An 18,864-nucleotide genomic window follows, 5' to 3' on the forward strand; every position below is an offset into this window, starting at 1 on the left:
CAAGGCAGTAAATTTTAAACTTACTAAGGTCACTCATTAGCAGGGCCTGGATTTTGATGACATAAAAATATTTTAAAAATAAGCGAAAAAATCCAGAAAAATGATGTATAAAATGACCAAAAATCCAGAGAAATGACCTATAAAATGACCGAAAAATCCAGAAAAATTATCTGAAAGTTAAAAAACAACCTAAAAGTGTCTCATGTCATGGAAAATCTACTAATTGTTTCAAAATGTATTTTTAATCTTTATTAACACTGTGAACTCAACATTACTCTTTTAACTTCGTCCTCATTTTTATGTTGAAAATTAAGCAATATACGATTGAATTTGAAGCTAAATGTTTTAATATGATTTTTTGTACCACGTTGGAACGCTTACCAAATGTACATATACGGTATATATTCCAATATTTAAGTACCACCTCATTCAAAGTTGCAATAGATGGCAGTCAACATGCTGCCAGTTTAAAATGTTTTGTGAAATATGTCAGCACTTTCCACAAAGTGAACAGAAAGGACGGGACATTATTACAACTTATTATTGCAAACTGAAGTAGCAGGTATGTGGGGTGCAGCTGCAGGCTGCCTTTGTAGAGGCAGGAGAAAGAGAAAGAACACTTTACTTGCATCTTATTCACATTTCTGAAAACATATGAAGAAAAATTCCCTAACATGGCTAAAATGGAAAAAATACCCTTAAAAGTCCAAGAGTTTGCCGAGAAATTATCCCCAAGCCAAAAAATTGACGAAAAATGACAAAAAATGACCTATAAAGGTTACATTTCTCTAACCAGCAGCTGATCTCCAGGATTTATATATTTACGGGCTTCGAATAGGATACAAGGAAAAAAGATGACATGTCATCAAAATCTGGGCCCTGCTCATTAGTATGTAATCTTTAAGAACAGTTATGCCTTTGCAAACACACTGATTTTTTTTACACATGGCACATGTAAGTTCCATTAAATCAAATTTAGTATGACACTAAAAAAATTGCTTCATGAAGATGGTTCAGAGGTCTATACTGTACTTGTTCAACTCAGTGATGCATTTGCCTTGAAGGAATTTCTTCTCACAGATCACACGTTAACAAGACTTTACAAAAGACAATCTCTGACATTACAGATTAGCATACTTCGTGCCATATACTGACAAATATCAGATGTAAAATATATAAAATTTCTTGAAGCACTTTGGATATATTATTGAATCACAGAACACATTATAATAATGATGGTAGGTCTAAAATATATATTAAATTGCCAAGGCTTGCACTAATGTTTTATTGCCTGCATGAGCAACAGGAATATTAAAAAAATATTCATCACAATTCATCTCTAGTAGACATGATATCTGATACAGATCTTCTCATAGGAGGAACCAGCACATCTGACAATTCATAGAAGTATAATTTTCTAAGACTCTCCTGATACCTTTCATAAACTTCTTGTATAGCAATGTATTCAATGCTGTCTTCTTGAAGCCTATCTACTGAGCCCAGAATGAGATTAACTTCCTTCAGGTGTTGGAGTCTATATACATTGTGTTTCAACTGTCTGTGAGCTGCAGTATGATACAGACGTAGTTGAAAAGGGTCCAGTGAAGATGAAAGCTTTAAGACATGCCATCTCATTTTTATTGACTTGTATTGCTTTAGACTGTTGGAAATAGCAGTCAGACTCTCACGTCGCACACGAGCAATGCAGTCTCTTGCTGATTCAGCATCCTGCTGCTTGCCCCAGCCAGCACACAAGCCTATCATTCCCCATAAACTTCTTTCTTCTAGCTCAAGATTTGCCAACACAAAGTTTACCAAATTTGTAACCGTTATTGGATGATGTCGTGGAAAAACACGGCTCTCTGATTTCCTGTAGAAACAAAGAGGAACTTTAGTATGTTAATCTTATTTTCTCTAATCAGAAGCAAAGAAAAAGTTCTGTTAGCATAAAAAATATTGATGTCAGAGAAAAATGGAGCACTTAGTAAATTTCATTACCTGTAACATTAAATCCTTCTCACACAGTCATTCAAGTAACCAAAGAACTTCATTGTGAAACCACAAGATGCATTACAATGTTCATAAAAGTCTGTCATTACATTCAGAATTGCTGGGGTTTTTGGACTTGCCCATTGTTCAGTATTCCAAAAAGACACAAAACATCTGAAACTGGGTCTGTTTCCATCCTCAGGTGGTGGGTTGGATACACCTACTCTGTTGGGTCCCTTGGAAAGAGCTAACCTCAATCACTGGACCATCCAAGCATTGTCCAGTGATTGTGGTTAGCTCTTTCTAAGAGACCCAACAGAGCAGGTGTATCCAACTCACCACCTGAAGATGGAAACAGATCCAGCTTCTAAAATGCTGTGTTCTTTTGTCTTTAGAATAGCAGGCAAATGGACTAAGTTCAAAAACTCAGAAATCCTGAGTGTTATATGCCATCGTCAGAACCGTTTAGAATCTGTCACTACAACCTATTCTGAGCCAATTCAATTATGTGCATCTTTACAACCTTTTTCGTTGAGACCCACTTTAAAATACACTGCTATAAAAGCTTTCAGATAAAATAACAGGAATATAACATAAGATAAAGATTATTGTCTTTATGGATGTTAATGCCATATAGTGTGGCAGACTGTTACCAGTGCTCTGGAAAAATCTGAAGTCTCATTCTTCAGGGTAAAATGGAAAGCTGAGCATGGGGAAAATGGTAGAAATATAGGGACAGACAGCAGAGGAACTAAGGTCCTAGGTGAATTATCAAGGGCAAGAACAACAGCATAAAGGATACTGGTCATGGAGATGGAGGCAGCAGATTCCTCTAAAACACTGGTAATGACCTATACACTACATGGCATCAGTCTTAGGGGATAGTCATTTTCATAGTCATTGTCATGATAACATCAAATCTATATTACACAATATGCCATCATCATTATGAATTATCCAGATGAAAAGTTCAAGATGCCACAATATGGTACCATCACTGCAATGGTGAAATTCACTGTGGGGAAAGGGGAAAGAACTCTGTTAAATTGTTCTCTCAGTGTCTACCATTCTTTGCTTTGCTAAGTGCTCAATCTTTCATTCACACCAACTGCAAGAGCACAGATAACCTGAAAGGTCATAGTGTTATCAGAAGTGAAACAAAGGGGGTTTTAAGAATATTTATGAACTAATGCTAACTCTATGACACAGAGATTTTCTTGAGATGCCAATGCTTATTTAGCTGACAAGGAAATTCCTCGTCTCCTTTTGAACCTGGACGTTCATGACCACTTTCACAACAGCCTTTCACTTGTTCCTTTTCTGAGCCTGATTAATCCACTTTATACCTTATGTCCTATTTCTTTTAGATAACTTTCACACCATCCACACACCTATAATTAGGCCTCACAAGTGGTCACCTGCCTTCAAATTTTCTGACTAAAATTGTTTATATGTATCTTTCTAATCTCTCCCATAGATGCTACACACCCCAACCTATTTCATTCTCCTTGACTTAGTACCTCCAATATTAACTGGTGAATAGCATATATTATGGAGCCATCCACTGTAGCACTTTCTCCAGCCACTTTTACATAATTTCTCTTATGTCCACACATTCTCAACATCCTGTTCTCAAATACCCATAATCTAAAATTCGCTTAGTGGGGGGTGGAGTCCAACTGGGTCCACTAGGCATGGAGGCCACTGACTGGCCTATTGTAGCCTGCCCTGGGTGATTATGATGATGGAGAATTTGGTGGAATGAAGATTGACGGAGGAAACCGAAGTACTCGGAGAAAACCCGACTTATCGCCACTTTGTCCATCACAAATCCTACTTGCCCAGACCCGGGATCAAACCTGGGCTGTCACAGTGGGAAGCCAGTGACTAACCGCTTGAGCTATGGCATGGCCTTACCCACAATCTAGGTTCTTTTCTTGGAATTAGGGACTGCAGTTCACATCTTGATACAAATACTACAGGGGATGGACAAAAATATGAAAACACCTCGTGAAATATGTGCCTGAATTGAAGTGTTTATTTTAGTGACGTTTGTAGGTCACGCTGTCATATCTGCCCAACACCACTACCTGTACAACCTCCGCAATACACTGCAAGCTTCATTTGTTGTCGAGACAGTGTTCTGTGCAATTTTTTGTGCATCACATCAGAGCTAACAGAATTCGAACGCGGGCAAATTGTTGGCGCCCATATGGTGGGTGCTTCCCTAAACAAGGTAGCAGAGGTTTTTGGTGTTTTGCGAGGCACAGTATCCAAGATTATGACCGCATACAGGAGGACTGAAAAAACTGCATCTGATAAACACCAGTGTGGACAGAAATGTGTGCTGAGTGAGACAGATGAACATTGTGCAGGATTGTGATGAAAAATAAGAAGACTACAGCTTCAAAAGTGACTGCTGAACTGAGTGTCATGCTCACAAACCCTGTCAGCACCAAAACAGTAAGAAGGGAACTCCACAAGCAGGGTATTTCTGGACGAGCTGCAATTCCAAAGCCACTCATCAGTGATCAAAATGCCACTAAGAGGACAGTGTGGTGCCAAAGTCATAAAACCTGAACTATGGAGCAATGGAAGACGGTCATTTGGTCGGATGAGTCCACCTTCATGCTGTTTCCGACTTCTGGCTGAGTTTATGTCTGGAGAACGCCATCCCAAGCTTATGATCCAGATTGTTTGCTGCCAAGAGTGAAACATGGCAGGGGTTTGATCATGGAATGGGCAGCCATATTGTGGTATTCTGTCGGACCCATCATTACCCTGCAAGGTCATGTCACTGTCAACGACTATGTGACCATTTTGGGCGACCAGGTCCATCTCAAGGTGCAAACTTTGTTCCCTAATGGTGATGCCATTTACCAAGCCAACAATGCCTGTGTTCACATAGCTCACATCGTCCAGGACAGGTTTTCTGAGAACGAAGATGAAGTGTCATGTCTGCCATGGCCCCCACAATCGCTAAATATCAATATTATTGAGCCTTTGTGGTCCGTTTTGGAGAGCAATCTGCGTGCGCACTATCCACCTCCATCATCGATAACAGAACTTACCATGTTTTTCAGGAAGAATGGTACAAGATTCCCTTCCAATCATACAGGACCTCTATTTATCCATTCCAAGGAGACTGCAAGCAGTTCTGCAAGCCAGAGGTTGTCCTACACCACATCAGTCATGGTAATGGGTTTTTTGTTGGGTGTTTCCATATTTTTGTCCATCCAATGTAGTTGAGTTACTGTTTTGTATATTTCAGCTTCATTTTTTTGGTGGAAAATGAGATTTGATATTGTAGTTTCCAATCATTCGAGTTTGTCATATTTTTGAAGGGTTTATTGGCTATTTCTTTTTTGGCATAATGATGATAAAACATGGATATACACAGTATGTCTGCATTTAGGTCTAGGCTAATCTCCTTACTAGCATCTAATAGAGCATATATGTTTTTATTTAGGTACCTATGTTCTCACACATTATTTAATATTATGAGCACAGATTAGAAGCTGATGCATCCAACTAAACTCCAATCCATCCTTATATTTTTGGGACCTACCTATGTCACATTCTAAAGTAAAGTTGAAAAACAATGGCAACAAAGTATCTCCTTCTTCTGGGACATTCTGAATAGAAAAAGAAAGTGTTTGCCTATATAGACTTATTATAGGCATGTTTAATTAATTAACACTGTTAACTTCATGGGTAAACCAAATAAATGAGAATGTTGTAATGGGCTTTCTTGAAATGTATATACAGCTGATGCATGTCCCATTGTACTCCCATTTTTTCTCCAGTAGCTGATGAATGCCATGTATATGATCAGCAGCTAATGATAATGATACTTCTCCTTTCTTTCATTTATTTATGGAGTTAACCTAAGAGAAGAATATAATTCTTTTCACAAGGTCAGACAGTAGTGTGGTTGGTTGAGGCACTATGCTACAAGCCAGAAGATGACGAGTCTGATTCCCGATGTCATTGGATTTCTTATTTGACCTAATCCTTTCAACCCTGGAGAAGACTCAGCCTCTAACAGGAATGAGTGCCAGGGATCTTCCTAGGGGTAAAGGGCAGCCAGTGCACAAGGCTGACAACCTCACTGCCGTCTGTGAGTTACTTGTCTAGAAAATGTGGAAGCCTCGATATTTCACAATATGATGGGCCTCCACGGCATCTTACAGTGATAGCTTTACCCCCCCCCCNCGGCGAAAACAGAATTGTAGGATAATGGTGCATAGTGAACTCCCATGGTAAGTCATTGCTTTCACCATCGATGCGCGTGAATGTGAGGTGCTGGACTGTACGAAAGTATCTTGCTACTGTGAGGTAGATGTGGGACACACGATGGCAGAATGTACAGTACGGAGAATGGTATAAGAGTACCACTGACTGGAACAAAGCAGAAAAAGATTAAATGGTTCTACATGTATATGTATGGAATCTTGTTATCAGACACTGTGGTTTTGAGTGGCTAGCTCTCCTACCTCACATCCAAGAAGGCTTTGGTTCAAGTCTCAACACAGAGACCTTCTCTATCAACTGAGCTTTTCCACAGCTTTTTATCCCACCTGGTAAATGTCACAATAGTACAAGCACCACAGATCTGGCTAATACTGCTTCCTTCCACAGCCTTTCCAATTCATTAATTATTGTACCATTTGATGCAATGTAATCTGATCATAACTAAATTTTTATGATGTATTTAGAGACCTGATCAAATACATGCAGTAGTTCTGTATAGCAGTTGTCCTTTGTATGCTCAATGCAGAAGAATTTTCTTCTATTCTGAACATACTCCTCCATGACATGGCTATCTACCAAACTAACATGCCTCATATACCAGAAAACAGGAAGCTTCATAATCACTGTGGTGAGAAACAAAAATTTCACAATTCTAGTGGTGTCAGTAGCAATGGAAAAGTGACAGATTTAGAAGACAATGATAGTACAGAGGAGTCAGAGGTTAAGTGGATGTGGAAGGCAGAGAGAAACAGTATGGAAATCATTAAGAGTTTTGCAATCTATGGACTGTGTTACTATGTCAAGAAAACTGGGTGATAGTCCAACAGATTGTGATGTGTTTGGTGAACTTCTTGGGAACAATTTTTCGGGTACAATTAAGCTTGAAACAAATCACTTAATGATCCACAGAGACAAAGGCTGAAATCAGATGACAAATGGAAGTCTTGTACTACAGGAGAAATACTTGCTCATGCGTCAAGAAAAAATATATATAAAATTTACTGGAATACAAGTTGATGGAAACTATAATATTCAGAGATACAGTAAACCTTGCTAATCCAGAGTAAGTGGGGGAAGAGGTAATCCAGATTAGATAATAATCTGGATTAGTGATGGAAAATGTAGGACTAAAAACACAAAATATCTTAGAGCACAAATAAATGGAAAATTTAGTGACAAAGGTATAGCTGATAAAAAAAAAAAGCATCACCATAAAGCCTGAACAGCATTCTTCAGCAGTGTGTCCATTTCAACATCTGAAATTGCTGACCCATCTTCATGAAACCTAGTATGAACGTATTCCACTGGAGGTCATCCAAACATCATCCTTTTTAATTTCTTGTAACCAGTAATAACAACACGGTGGACACATGAACTTGTGGAAGCTATACCAGTACCACTTTACTTCAAGGTCCTAAAATAATTTTTGGTAACACATCTTGAAAAATATGCAATTTTTTTCATGTAATTTCTTCTACAGAATTTAACATAACAACATGGTTGTTGTAAAATATTTCATTTAGCTTTAAGTTTGATGGCAATAACTAATGTCAATGGGAGTTGGGCATATGAAAGTTGGCACACAGATAATCATAAACATAAACATTACATATGAAATATGGTTTGTAAATTAACAATTACAAACAAGGCATGAGAGCCTCCCACAATGAAGCTAGTGCTACCCAATCAGCGCTCACCATGGCAGCTCCAACACCCATTGGTTCGTGCATCGCCTAGCGACCAAAGTACAAAGATGTGGATGTCCGACAAGCTAGCATCAGTCACAGCTACGCTTACAGCAAGAGAACAATGCAACAGTGAGTGTACTAGCAGCAGCACCTGCAGCCAAATCCACCAGCAATCGCCGGGGCTCATCAGGCGAGCCGGTCTCACCATCACTAGCGCTGGCTAGCTTGCTGTGACAAGAACTTCATTCAGCATCCAGCTAGCAGCAACTTGAATCCACTGGGAAGCTCACTGCCCAATGGTCGGTTCACAAGCACCAAGCTGCCCCAGAAGGAAGACCGCCCACGCTAGCATAGGCCAGCTGGCTGGGAAGAGAGCTTCGCCCAGCATCCAGCAGGCACCCGGCTTCCAATAAATGGCCCTTTTCAGGGACAACAATATCACGCATCAATAGCCCAGCCCACTACAAAGGGAATTTCACCGGCATTCATCAGGCATGCTCAGCTTTCCTCTTTGTCTGTAATATTCATTCTAACAGCAACAAACATTTGTTATAGTTTTATGTGGCTGTTTCTTCGAGCCTTGACGTCCCACAAAGGTGTAGTGCAAAACTCAGAGGTTACATTCAACAAATTAAAGACACAGAATCAATATTTAAATATTACTCATAAATTAAATACAAAATACTCTACACAATAGGAAATATGTTTTATGAGCTATCCTTGGAATTCCTTGTTTCTTGTGGTTAAATGGACAATCTGAAATCTTAAAATTTATGTGTTGTTAAAGAGTTAAACCTTGTTCAGTCATTTGCATAGATTATCAGAATTTTACAGTACATAAGATATCATAAACTAAATTCCCTGATTCTTCCAAAACGTATTCCAGCTGCAAAATACTGTAAACACTACAGATACTGTATACATTTCTTTATTAATATAGTGCTGGCCCACATTTTGCCTTCAATATAGCCACATTCCTTCTTGGAATGGACTTATTCAAGTTTTGAACAATCCCTAGTGGAATTTTATATCATTCTTCTTGAAGAACATCTTCAAGTTGCTTTAGAGATGTTAGAGGTGGGAATCTGTTCCTCACTCTAGACTCCGAAACTGACCAGAGTGGTTTGGTGATGTTCAAATCTGGTGATTGTGCTGGCCACAGAAAATGCTGAATTCAGCTTCATGTTCTTCAAACCATGACTGAACAGTTCCAGCTGTGTGAGTGGGAGCATTGTCATCTTCAATAATTGCATTCTTATTCATAAATAATGTCTGGATCACATGATGCACCTGGCTATGCAGGCCATCCACATCATCCCTTGCAGTAATTTGGCCATGAAGGAATATAATGGAACCATCAGGATACTGTACCACAATATTGCTGCCCAAACCATCACAGAGGACCCCCCTCCCCTTTCAAAATCAGACAAATCTCCCATTTTCCGATTCTTTCACACTGACTGCCACTCAACAAAATCACTAACGCACTTACATGAGCACTACTGAGTTTAAACAAACAGAAGAACAATCAGTGTTGCCAACTAAAGTTCTTTCAATGTAGCCAACACAAATTACAATCAACTATAGCGCTTCCATTACTGTCCACCCCCTGTAAATAAGGATCAGGAACAACAGTCTACCTTAATAGGTTAATTAAAGATGCTTATCTTACTAAAGGAAAAGACATTCTGTAACACAAATACAATAGATATGTTCTACATTAGAGTATAGAATATTAAATACAAGAGCTACAAACTCATTTACGTGCTTGGCTGTTAATTTTGTAACTCTCTTTGATATACCATTCAATGTAAACATGAAATAGCTGTTCATCTCCTTTTCATCACACAATGATATCACTTCAAGAATAATGTTTCTCTCGAAGCTGTTAACAAATTCATTCTACAGGCTGCACGTATCAATCGAATTTGGTTTGATAACAGCATAACTGCAAAATGCTGGCCAGTAGAAGAGACAGTAAATGGTGGCTTACAGTGAGGAAAGAAATTCTTCCTAAAACACAATGGAAGTGAAGTCTCAGCTTGCTGTTCACATACCTTCCATAGTTTCATAGTACATAGTGGAACCTACCTATTTAGGAACAATAACTGGAATAATGTCATAATTCTTATGTGTTATTTGTGGATGTTACCACATTTACTTCTGTACTTGATCAACTAGTGTCACAGACTACACAATGCCCTAATATAGACAATAATTCCTAGCACTTACCACATTCTGAGCCATGACAATGTGATGGAAGCTGTTGGAATTGAGTTCTGGGACACACACCACACCTTGCTGCCAGCAGTCTTCCATGTCTTGCTCAGGGTAATGGTTCAGTGCACCACCTGACAAACTGCTGCTTGACCGCAGTGATCTGTTCAGCAAACCATCAGTGTAGTTCTTGATGAACTCCAACATGGCTCCCTTGCTGAACTCTGTATCAAGGATGTAACTGCTTTCTTGCTAGAATATAAGTACAGGTCTAAGCACTATCACACTCAGAAACATTGCTGGAAATGGTTTTCTGGAAGTCTTTTTGGCACTGTATAATGCTGTTCTGAATGTCTTCAAGGGATTCAAAATGGAAAGCCAAACAGAGAAAAATCCGGCAAATACAGTAGCTGTTCCCTCACTGGCATATGGCTTTTAGCAAATACATACAAACAAGAACTTTTACCAAAGTACAGAGTTGGAAAGCACCTGTCTTCATGAAAAATACACTTGTATAGAAAAGGATTTGGTCCCTCTGTCATTCAGTCCTAAACTTGAAGACACAATGGATCACCACGGATTCTGAAGGAACAAATTCATGAAATGTATCACAAAACTGATCAGCATGGGTATGAAGTTTCTTCTTGACATTCATACTCTTTTCAATCTTAGAAGTTACATTTTTCCACCGGAGACTTCGGCATTTTGTTTCTGGTTTACTTAACAGACTTGATTCCCATCACCAGTCTCATATTTTTCAAAAGGCCTGGTTCTTCATTCTTGCTGAAAATTCAGAATAATTGCTTTCTCTTATCATGTACTTACTGCTGAGACTACATGTTACAATTTTGGCACAAACTTCTTTCATGTTCAGATCTCTGGAAAAATTCATTCTTACAGTTTCCTTATTCACATTATTTCATGCCCATTTCTCATAATTTCAGTTTATTTCTATATTTGGATGAGTTATTTAAGTGGTTATTTTTAATGTCTTCTCTTCAATTCTGTGATCACTTAACCCACACAAAAAATGTGTTTTACTCACTGTTCCCTCTCCATAAATGTACTATAATATTCTGTAAATGTCACTGTCATTTTTCTCTGCTTTAAATAAATATTTACTGTTCTATATTCTAAAAAAACCACACAATAAACTTAATTCAAATGAATGTTTAATGTAAAACTGCTAAATCATGTGATCCTATGTGTGCCAATTCACCAGTGTTTTCAGTTACAGTGTAAAGCACCAGTCCAGTTATCACTCTGGATGTTTGTTTGACCGGATTCAAACTCCCTGCACCATTCTCTGATATAATACACCTCTAGCAATCTGTGGCGAATTTCAAGGGGAGAAACATGTNTATTCAAACTCACTGCACCATTCTCTGATATAATACACCAATATTACACCATCATTATACACCTCTAGCAATCTGTGGCGAATTTCAAGGGGAGAAACATGTTTAACCCATAAAAACTGAATGACACTACAAACTTCTTCATGCAACCGTGTTTCCAGTGTTATTGCCATTGTACTTTAACTGCAAAACAATTCCCTTACTTTCTGTCTGACTGGCTCTTGCACCATCTGTTGCATGTTAGCCATATCCCCACCCTTACTAAGTGCTACCACCTACTGAAAAAACAAAAAGCTTGACTAACGCAAAAATTACAGGCTTGGGTATCTCACTTCTTGGATATGCCTCGTACGTTTGTGAACCTTAGTGAAATTTAGGTCTAGACTGAAATACAAACAGTTTCAAATATTGTGAACATATTATAACAAATGTGCAACTTACAACAACATTGAAGATAACTATGGCAGTCTTATCATGCCTTGCCAACACGTCAATACCAAGGCCTGCTGCAAACTGGTGAAACTGCAGTGAATCCATAGCAATGAGAGACATTGTTTTATTGGTGTTGCAGGCTAACCCAGTGAAGTGTCTTGGTGACTTGCGATGGTAAGCAGAATGTGGAAATACTGGATGATGTATACGTTTTGCTCTACGGAGACGACGGCAACGTTCAATTGAAGCTGCTTCCTGGAGAGCATCTGACGAACGCTCATCCCCAATTCCAGTCAACATTGAGGTATGGAAACTGTGGGAATATACAACATAAAAAACAAATACATTCAAACTACAATAACAAATATTCATCCCTTTGATGTAATATCTAGAGTATGCTATCCTTTCTATCTTCTTCGTGTATAGGAAATTAAATTAATACCTAATAGGAAGATCACACGTCTGTCCATCCACATTTCAGCTCAACTTCTCAACAGATTTCAGTGAAATTTCACCTTGGGGGAGGGCAGGATGTTTCTCCAAACAGTCATTAAATTAATTTTTAATAGAGTGAATGCACTACTTTCCATGAAGCTAAAACTGAATTTACTGAGGATATCAGTTAATCTGCTACTTTCCATGAACCTCAAACTGAATTTACTGAGGATATCAGTTAATCTGATACTTTCCATGATGAAAAGAATGAATTCAAAACAAACAGCCTGGGCAAAAGTATTTCAGACACCAATAGAGGCATAAATGGATTTAAGAAGTGATATTGTCTGATGAAAACAACAGGTTATAGTTCAGATGTTTGGATTTATTAGCACTTCAGTTACACCCGTTCTCTCAGTTATGAGGGTAAGTCAATAAGTAAGTTACAAATGGATACAGAACTTAAACAAATAAGAGTACTGATTTGAAAAATGTTTTTTTTTTATCAACATACTCGTAATCTCCCTGTACATTGAGGCACTTGTCTCATCGTTTCACAAGCCCCTGAAAATCAGCAGCATAAAATTTTTCGGGCTGCTGTCGGAACCAGGCAGTGATTTCCCTTTCTACAGCTTCATCATCGGGAAAATGTTCAGCTGAAAGATGATGTTTAAGAGGGCCGAACAAATCGAAGTCGCTTGGAGCAAGGTCAAGGCTATATGGGGGATGCTCGAGGACTTCCCACTTGAAATTTTGCAGCATCTCATTTGTCTTGTTGGCAGCATTGGGATGCGCGTTGTCATGCAAGAGCAACACGCCTTTGGTGAGGAGTCCTGGTCACTTCCATTGAATGGCCTTAAGTAGTTTCCTGAGGATGTTACAGTAGGAGTCAGCATTTAAGGTTTGTCCTTGAGGCTGGAATACGGTGAGCAGTATGCCTCTGTGATCCCAGTCACCGCCTGGTTCTGACAGCAGCCCAAAGAATTTTATGCTGCTGGTTTTCAGGGGCTTGTGAAATGATGGGACAAGTGCCTCAATGTACAGGGAGATTACGTTGACAATAAAAGCATTTTTAAAATCAGTACTCTTATTTAAGCGCTATATCCATTTGTAACTTACTTATTGACTTACCTATGTACAATCAATACATTGCTATCACTGATTTACACAATTTACAATTCGCTCCACACTAATCCTCTCAGACTATTTCCACTAGTCTTCACTATCCGTTTCCTGGCAAAAGATTTCAAGAAAGAAACTAGCACTTCAGATCACTATGAAGTCTTCTTGTTATTTTGTCTTCAATCTTTACTTCTCTGTCCTAATCTGTACTCAATCTTCAAAATTCACCAAGGACATGCTCCATCCTTGTCCTTGTGCTCTCAACTGCGTAACCTTCCTGGACTCTCCTTAGCAGAAAGTGGACTTGTCTTATATAGCAGCAGCACAAACAATGCAGAAAACACAGCTCCATTGCTGCATATGGCAGACCACACAGAAACAAGTCATGTAAAAGCTACCTCGCCACTCCATTGGTGTGCTGACTGTTGCCTAGCAATGAGCTATAAACATTTGCCCTATTGTTGTGTACGTCTGTCGCAGGATGTTTCTAAAGCCGTTGCCTTGCAATGTGTTGACATGTCACATTGCTACCTCATATCTGTCCCAAATAGCCTAAAGGTGTCTCCCCTTTTCTTCCTTTCCGGGGGGGGCTGTGCTTTCGACGTCTTCCTGCAAGTTGTTGTTGTTGTTGTTGTTGTTGTTCTCTCTCCCTTCCCCCTCTGCGGTGGCTCCTCGCTAACTGCTACCAGTGCTCCCTCCTTACCACCACTTTGTCCCGATTGGTTCCCTTATAAGGTTCCAGTTGGTCCAGGTTCTCACCACCATCCAAAGGTTTTCATCTTTCTTCTTCTCTTTCCCACAGAGGGCCATAAATCCTGGAGTAGCCAGTATGCCCACATATCCGACTCTTCCGACACTAATGATGCTAATAGGTCTTTCTTCCATTTTTGAGAGCACCAACTCCTCCACAATGCCCAGTTCTTAATTTTCTGCTCTTGAGCTAGCCGATCCCTACCCTACGTCTAGCTCCTCATGTTCCTTAATCTGCTGGACATCCCGGCTGCTTGCTGCATTAACTCCAGCTGAAAGCCTACCTGTTGTACTCACTAACATTTCCTGTGCTTTCATGTCATAGCTTCTTCATGTCTCGTTTCTTCAGATATTGCAGCCGTCTGCCACCTAGGTCCTTCACTCCTTTTCTGCCTTCATGGCATGTCTGCACTCTCTCCAGAGCATCTGTACTCTCCGGATCCCTTGCGCCATGCAGTTCGTGTGGCAGGATACCTTCCTGCAGGCGGCAGCCAACTTCCTCTGGGATCCACAATTTCCTTGGATCAGTTCCTTTGGCTCTCTGTGTCGCCTTGCCACTTTATGCTGGCCCCTGCACTGCTTCTTCAATGTTCCCAAAGGTTTCACCGTGGCCTCTTCCATAGGGACCTCCAGATGTTCCACTTCAGATTCAATGTCTTCCAGATATAGCTTCTTATTGTCCAGACACACCTCCGTCATTACTTGCAGGACATTGATTGACTCTCTTCAATCATCCTTCATGTCCACTATCAAGGCATTAACTACAGACTTCATTTCCACTTGGCCAGATTTTATTTCTTTTCCCCTTTCCTTTAGATTTATGTTCATCATTTCTTCCATCATTTACTTTAGATCTCCATGGTCAGTTTTTCTTTCAGCTTTCCTTTCTTCTTGATCAATTTTTATGTCTTCTTGAAGGGAATCCAATCTGGCCAACGTCACTGGTACCACCATTTGCTTCATTTTCAGAGGGTGACCCTCCATTTAGTGGATCACTCCAATAATTCAGCCCAATTGATTAATTAATCCAATCCCTATAACGTCTAACAACAGTCGTTATGTATTTTATGGTTGCAGTCACTTCTGATGTATCCAATATGATCCAAACAGCCTATGATGATCAGGGCACCACAAAGTATTGGTCAACTAATTACCTATATTACATTCTAGTCCATTCAAAAGTTTTGAAATGTGACCAGGTTCTACATGTACTGAAATTTGTTCATTTTGAAAGTAATGAAAGTGTGTCCAATTTATGACAGGGTATGGAAATTCCGAGGGTTTTTCAAATACTTCAGTAATACCCATTCTCCATTGTAGCACCCTACAGAAAATTTTGATGTGGAAAATATAATTGTGAAATTCAAAGAGGTACTTCTGACAGTATATCCCAAAAGAGTGAAAAAAATTTGGAATAAAACTGTACAAGCTCTGTGACAGCAATGAGTGGACATATCAAGACAGTTTATCTATGGAGAACATGGGAAAAGATGTCACCCCTACACATGGAACAGTTTTCCAACTAACAGCATGTAAACCACCTCCGGGGCTCACTCAGCCTCTTATCCTATGAGTACCAGGGATTCTATCACCAGCTGAGGTGTGAAGCTGACCACTCACCTCAACTCACTGATCAGGCCAAGAATAATGAAGTCACCTTGAATGCTCCATATATCCATGGTGTGGCACTGAATTAATCAAGCACAGGGAAAACTTCCTTTTTATATTTTACAATCATGACATTTTCCCTCACCTTTTACAACTAGACATTTTCTCTTATAAAATTAATTAATTTGTATTAAATTTCCATAATTTTACAGCCTAAATTTTCCTTACATTTAACAACTTGTATCAATTTAAGGGATGTATACATATTAACTTCTGAATTCATAAATATACAAAGTGGCTTTTGTTACATGTAAGGTCTTAAAATATTACTATTCTACAGACATTTTAATCAAAAATAAGTGCAGAGACAAGGTCTAGCTGGCTCTATGCTATTTTATATACAACAAATATCATCATATAAAACTTCTCCCCCTCCTCCCCAGACACACATAAATATTTTACTGCATGTCTAATCATATCTGAGTACATGTTTCAGCTCATTCCCTTGTATTTGCACAGTTACCTGAGAGAATGGGAGTTTTTACAGCAAATATAATATCTATGCTGTGATTCAGTGAATGGTCCATAGTCCAAGTGACTACTGCATGTGACTCTCTCTTCTTTCTTACACTTCTTTGGCATGTTCAAATCATTTTCACGTACATGAGCACCATCATCATCTATATCTCCATGCAGCTGTGCACTGTGCCTTTCACAAATCCTGTACAGCTTCCTCCGAGTTTGTCCACTGTGGTAACTTCCATTTCTCCACTGTTCTCCAACCACATGAACTGGAAGAACATCTTCCTCTGACCTACGGTGTTCCTTCCAGAATAAACATTCAGTTTCAATCTCAGAGTACTTCTTCTTCATTTCTGGAAAATGGAAACAGATTATCTGCAGTAACACACTCAGTAAATGTTGGTTGCAGCATGCCTCTGGTACCATATGGGTATAAGATCAATAAAACTGATGTATATTGTATGGCATCTGCTCTGATTAACTGCAGGAACAGTATTTGACAATTATCTGTATGTCATCTCTGCTAGTTCTGTGTTGTTTACATCTGGAACAAAAAAATACTTGTGTGGTTTGTAATTTTTATTTTGGTTATTTGGTTATTCTCTCTGATTTAATCTGTAGTGTTGTGTTGATTTGCATGCAAGTACAGTGCACTGGTGCCTGCTGTGGTGCTTGTACTGAAGACTGGTGGACTGTGTTTCTTTTGTCTATGTAGAGGGAGGGAGAGTGCTGTTATCTAGTGACATGCCAGGGGAGGGTGTGGTTTCGCTGGTACTAGACAGTGCATACGGAAAAATCCCATAACCAGAAGTCTTCCAACTTCCTACAAGAAGCTACATATCCCAACCAGAACCCCTACCACCTGCTATGGCCAACCAATGGTGAAGTATTACTGTTGCTTTTATGAAGTGAAGTGGTCCAGTTAAAATGGATCCATCAGAATCGAATTATTCCAAGAATGAAGAGTGTCCATGGTAGTGACTTATACTCTCAGTTTACTGGACCGATTGAAGAACATGGAGGGCTTTTTTATAAATCTGAATTGACAAAAATAAGAAAGCAAAAATCTTTGATTACACTGAAAAAGATGTACATCCAAAAATTTGGCAAAGACATTGGTTGAAAGAATGAGAAGAAAATTCTTCAAACTGATGGACATAAGAGAAAATCCTGTATTCAGCAAAGTTCCAGGTATGTTTCTGATTCTGTTTAATCAGAGTTTGCCACACACACACACACACACACACGTTCATATAAAGTAAATATAAAGGTGAAAACTGTGATTTCAATGGAATAACAATTTTATAATTTAATCCTTTGCCAGAATTGTTTACAAGGACGATTTGTGTTGGAATCCAAAAAAGTGACATATTCACTCAGGTTCCAGCTTTCAGGACGTTTACCAAACCAGCAAAGAAATCGAGAGTTTCTCTAGCAGAAATGGACAAGAAAAAGAACTTAAGCACATCTGAACTGCAGCAACTGAAGATGATTCATCTACTACTCCAGAAATAATAAATGATTATATACAAAGGACAGTGTCTGGTGTGGAATTAATAAAAAAAGGCGTAAAAATGTGACCACACACTTAACTACTTAAACACTATTCTTCACCACAGCACTAGTTGCAGCTTAGTGGTCAGCTTCATGCACCAGGTGCTTTACCCCCAAGAAATGGGCCCCCATACCGACTGGATAGGAGGATGGGTGGGGCCCAGAACTGGTCTGGACAATGCTGAAAGGAGAAAATCTTGCTCCGACCAGGACTCAGACTCCAATCCATTGGCTCCCAAGCATGTAGCCAGTCACTGTACCAATTGTACTATCCTGGCTCACAGAATAGAATAGTACGAAACTGTAAAACATTTATTCTTGTACTGCATATCTCTGTCATTCAAGTTAACATGATTACGCAATGTTAAACATATATTCACAGGTGGCAGAGCACAAGGGTAAGGGTGGAAGAAGCCCTGCCTAAAATACTGGACATCTAATTAGATTCTATTTACTTCTGCTTTGCAATTGATAATACCTGGTAAAATGCATAAATGTAGATTATGTCAGAATTTCAAATATTTTACAATTTATATCACTCTTACTGTGCATCAGGACTCCTAAATATTTCTTCAGTATTGCACAGCCTGACTGTTGATACTGAAGCATCTCCAAGGTATGATGATTTGACTACTGGTACACAAGTGCAACATATGCTCCAATTGTACTAAGGAAGTGAGAGCACTTCATTCTACTTCTTCCCCATTCACTTCCTTTCACACAGGAAACATAATCCACTGATCAGCTTGTTTTATAATTTTAGTAAATCTATACTGTTGTTTTCTATACAGCCATCCTATGTATCTCCATGTCTTCTGCAACTCCATCTTGAAATCCAAGCTCACTTACAAAGCAAAAGAAAACTTACATTTTTTTGTTTTGCAAATTAAGCTGCTCCTTTCGTCTCAACTGAATGTCCACAAAAATACTCAGCC

General features: G+C 39.1%; 1 protein-coding gene across 3 annotated transcripts in view; it reads right to left on the bottom strand.

Annotated features, from left to right (window-relative positions):
* Positions 1-877: 877 nt before the first annotated feature.
* The window catches only part of LOC111867131 (thioredoxin domain-containing protein 11), a 30,173-nt gene continuing 12,186 nt past the window's right edge, over positions 878-18,864 (bottom strand). For 2 of the 3 annotated variants that reach the window (XM_023856669.2, XM_023856667.2), the window contains 6 exons: positions 16,377-16,728; positions 11,948-12,251; positions 10,164-10,400; positions 6,205-6,390; positions 4,332-4,337; positions 878-1,872 (listed from right to left, as the gene is read on the bottom strand). In XM_023856669.2, coding sequence (XP_023712437.1) covers positions 1,327-1,872; positions 4,332-4,337; positions 6,205-6,390; positions 10,164-10,400; positions 11,948-12,251; positions 16,377-16,728 — 1,631 coding nt within the window. In that variant the 3' untranslated portion in view covers positions 878-1,326. Of the gene's footprint in view, positions 1,873-4,132; positions 4,139-4,331; positions 4,338-6,204; positions 6,391-10,163; positions 10,401-11,947; positions 12,252-16,376; positions 16,729-18,864 lie in introns of all 3 variants that reach the window. The other variant, XM_023856668.2, reaches the window with a different exon arrangement.

Source organism: Cryptotermes secundus, unplaced genomic scaffold (assembly GCF_002891405.2).
Source record: "Cryptotermes secundus unplaced genomic scaffold, Csec_1.0 scaffold443, whole genome shotgun sequence".
Lineage (NCBI taxonomy): Eukaryota > Metazoa > Arthropoda > Insecta > Blattodea > Kalotermitidae > Cryptotermes > Cryptotermes secundus.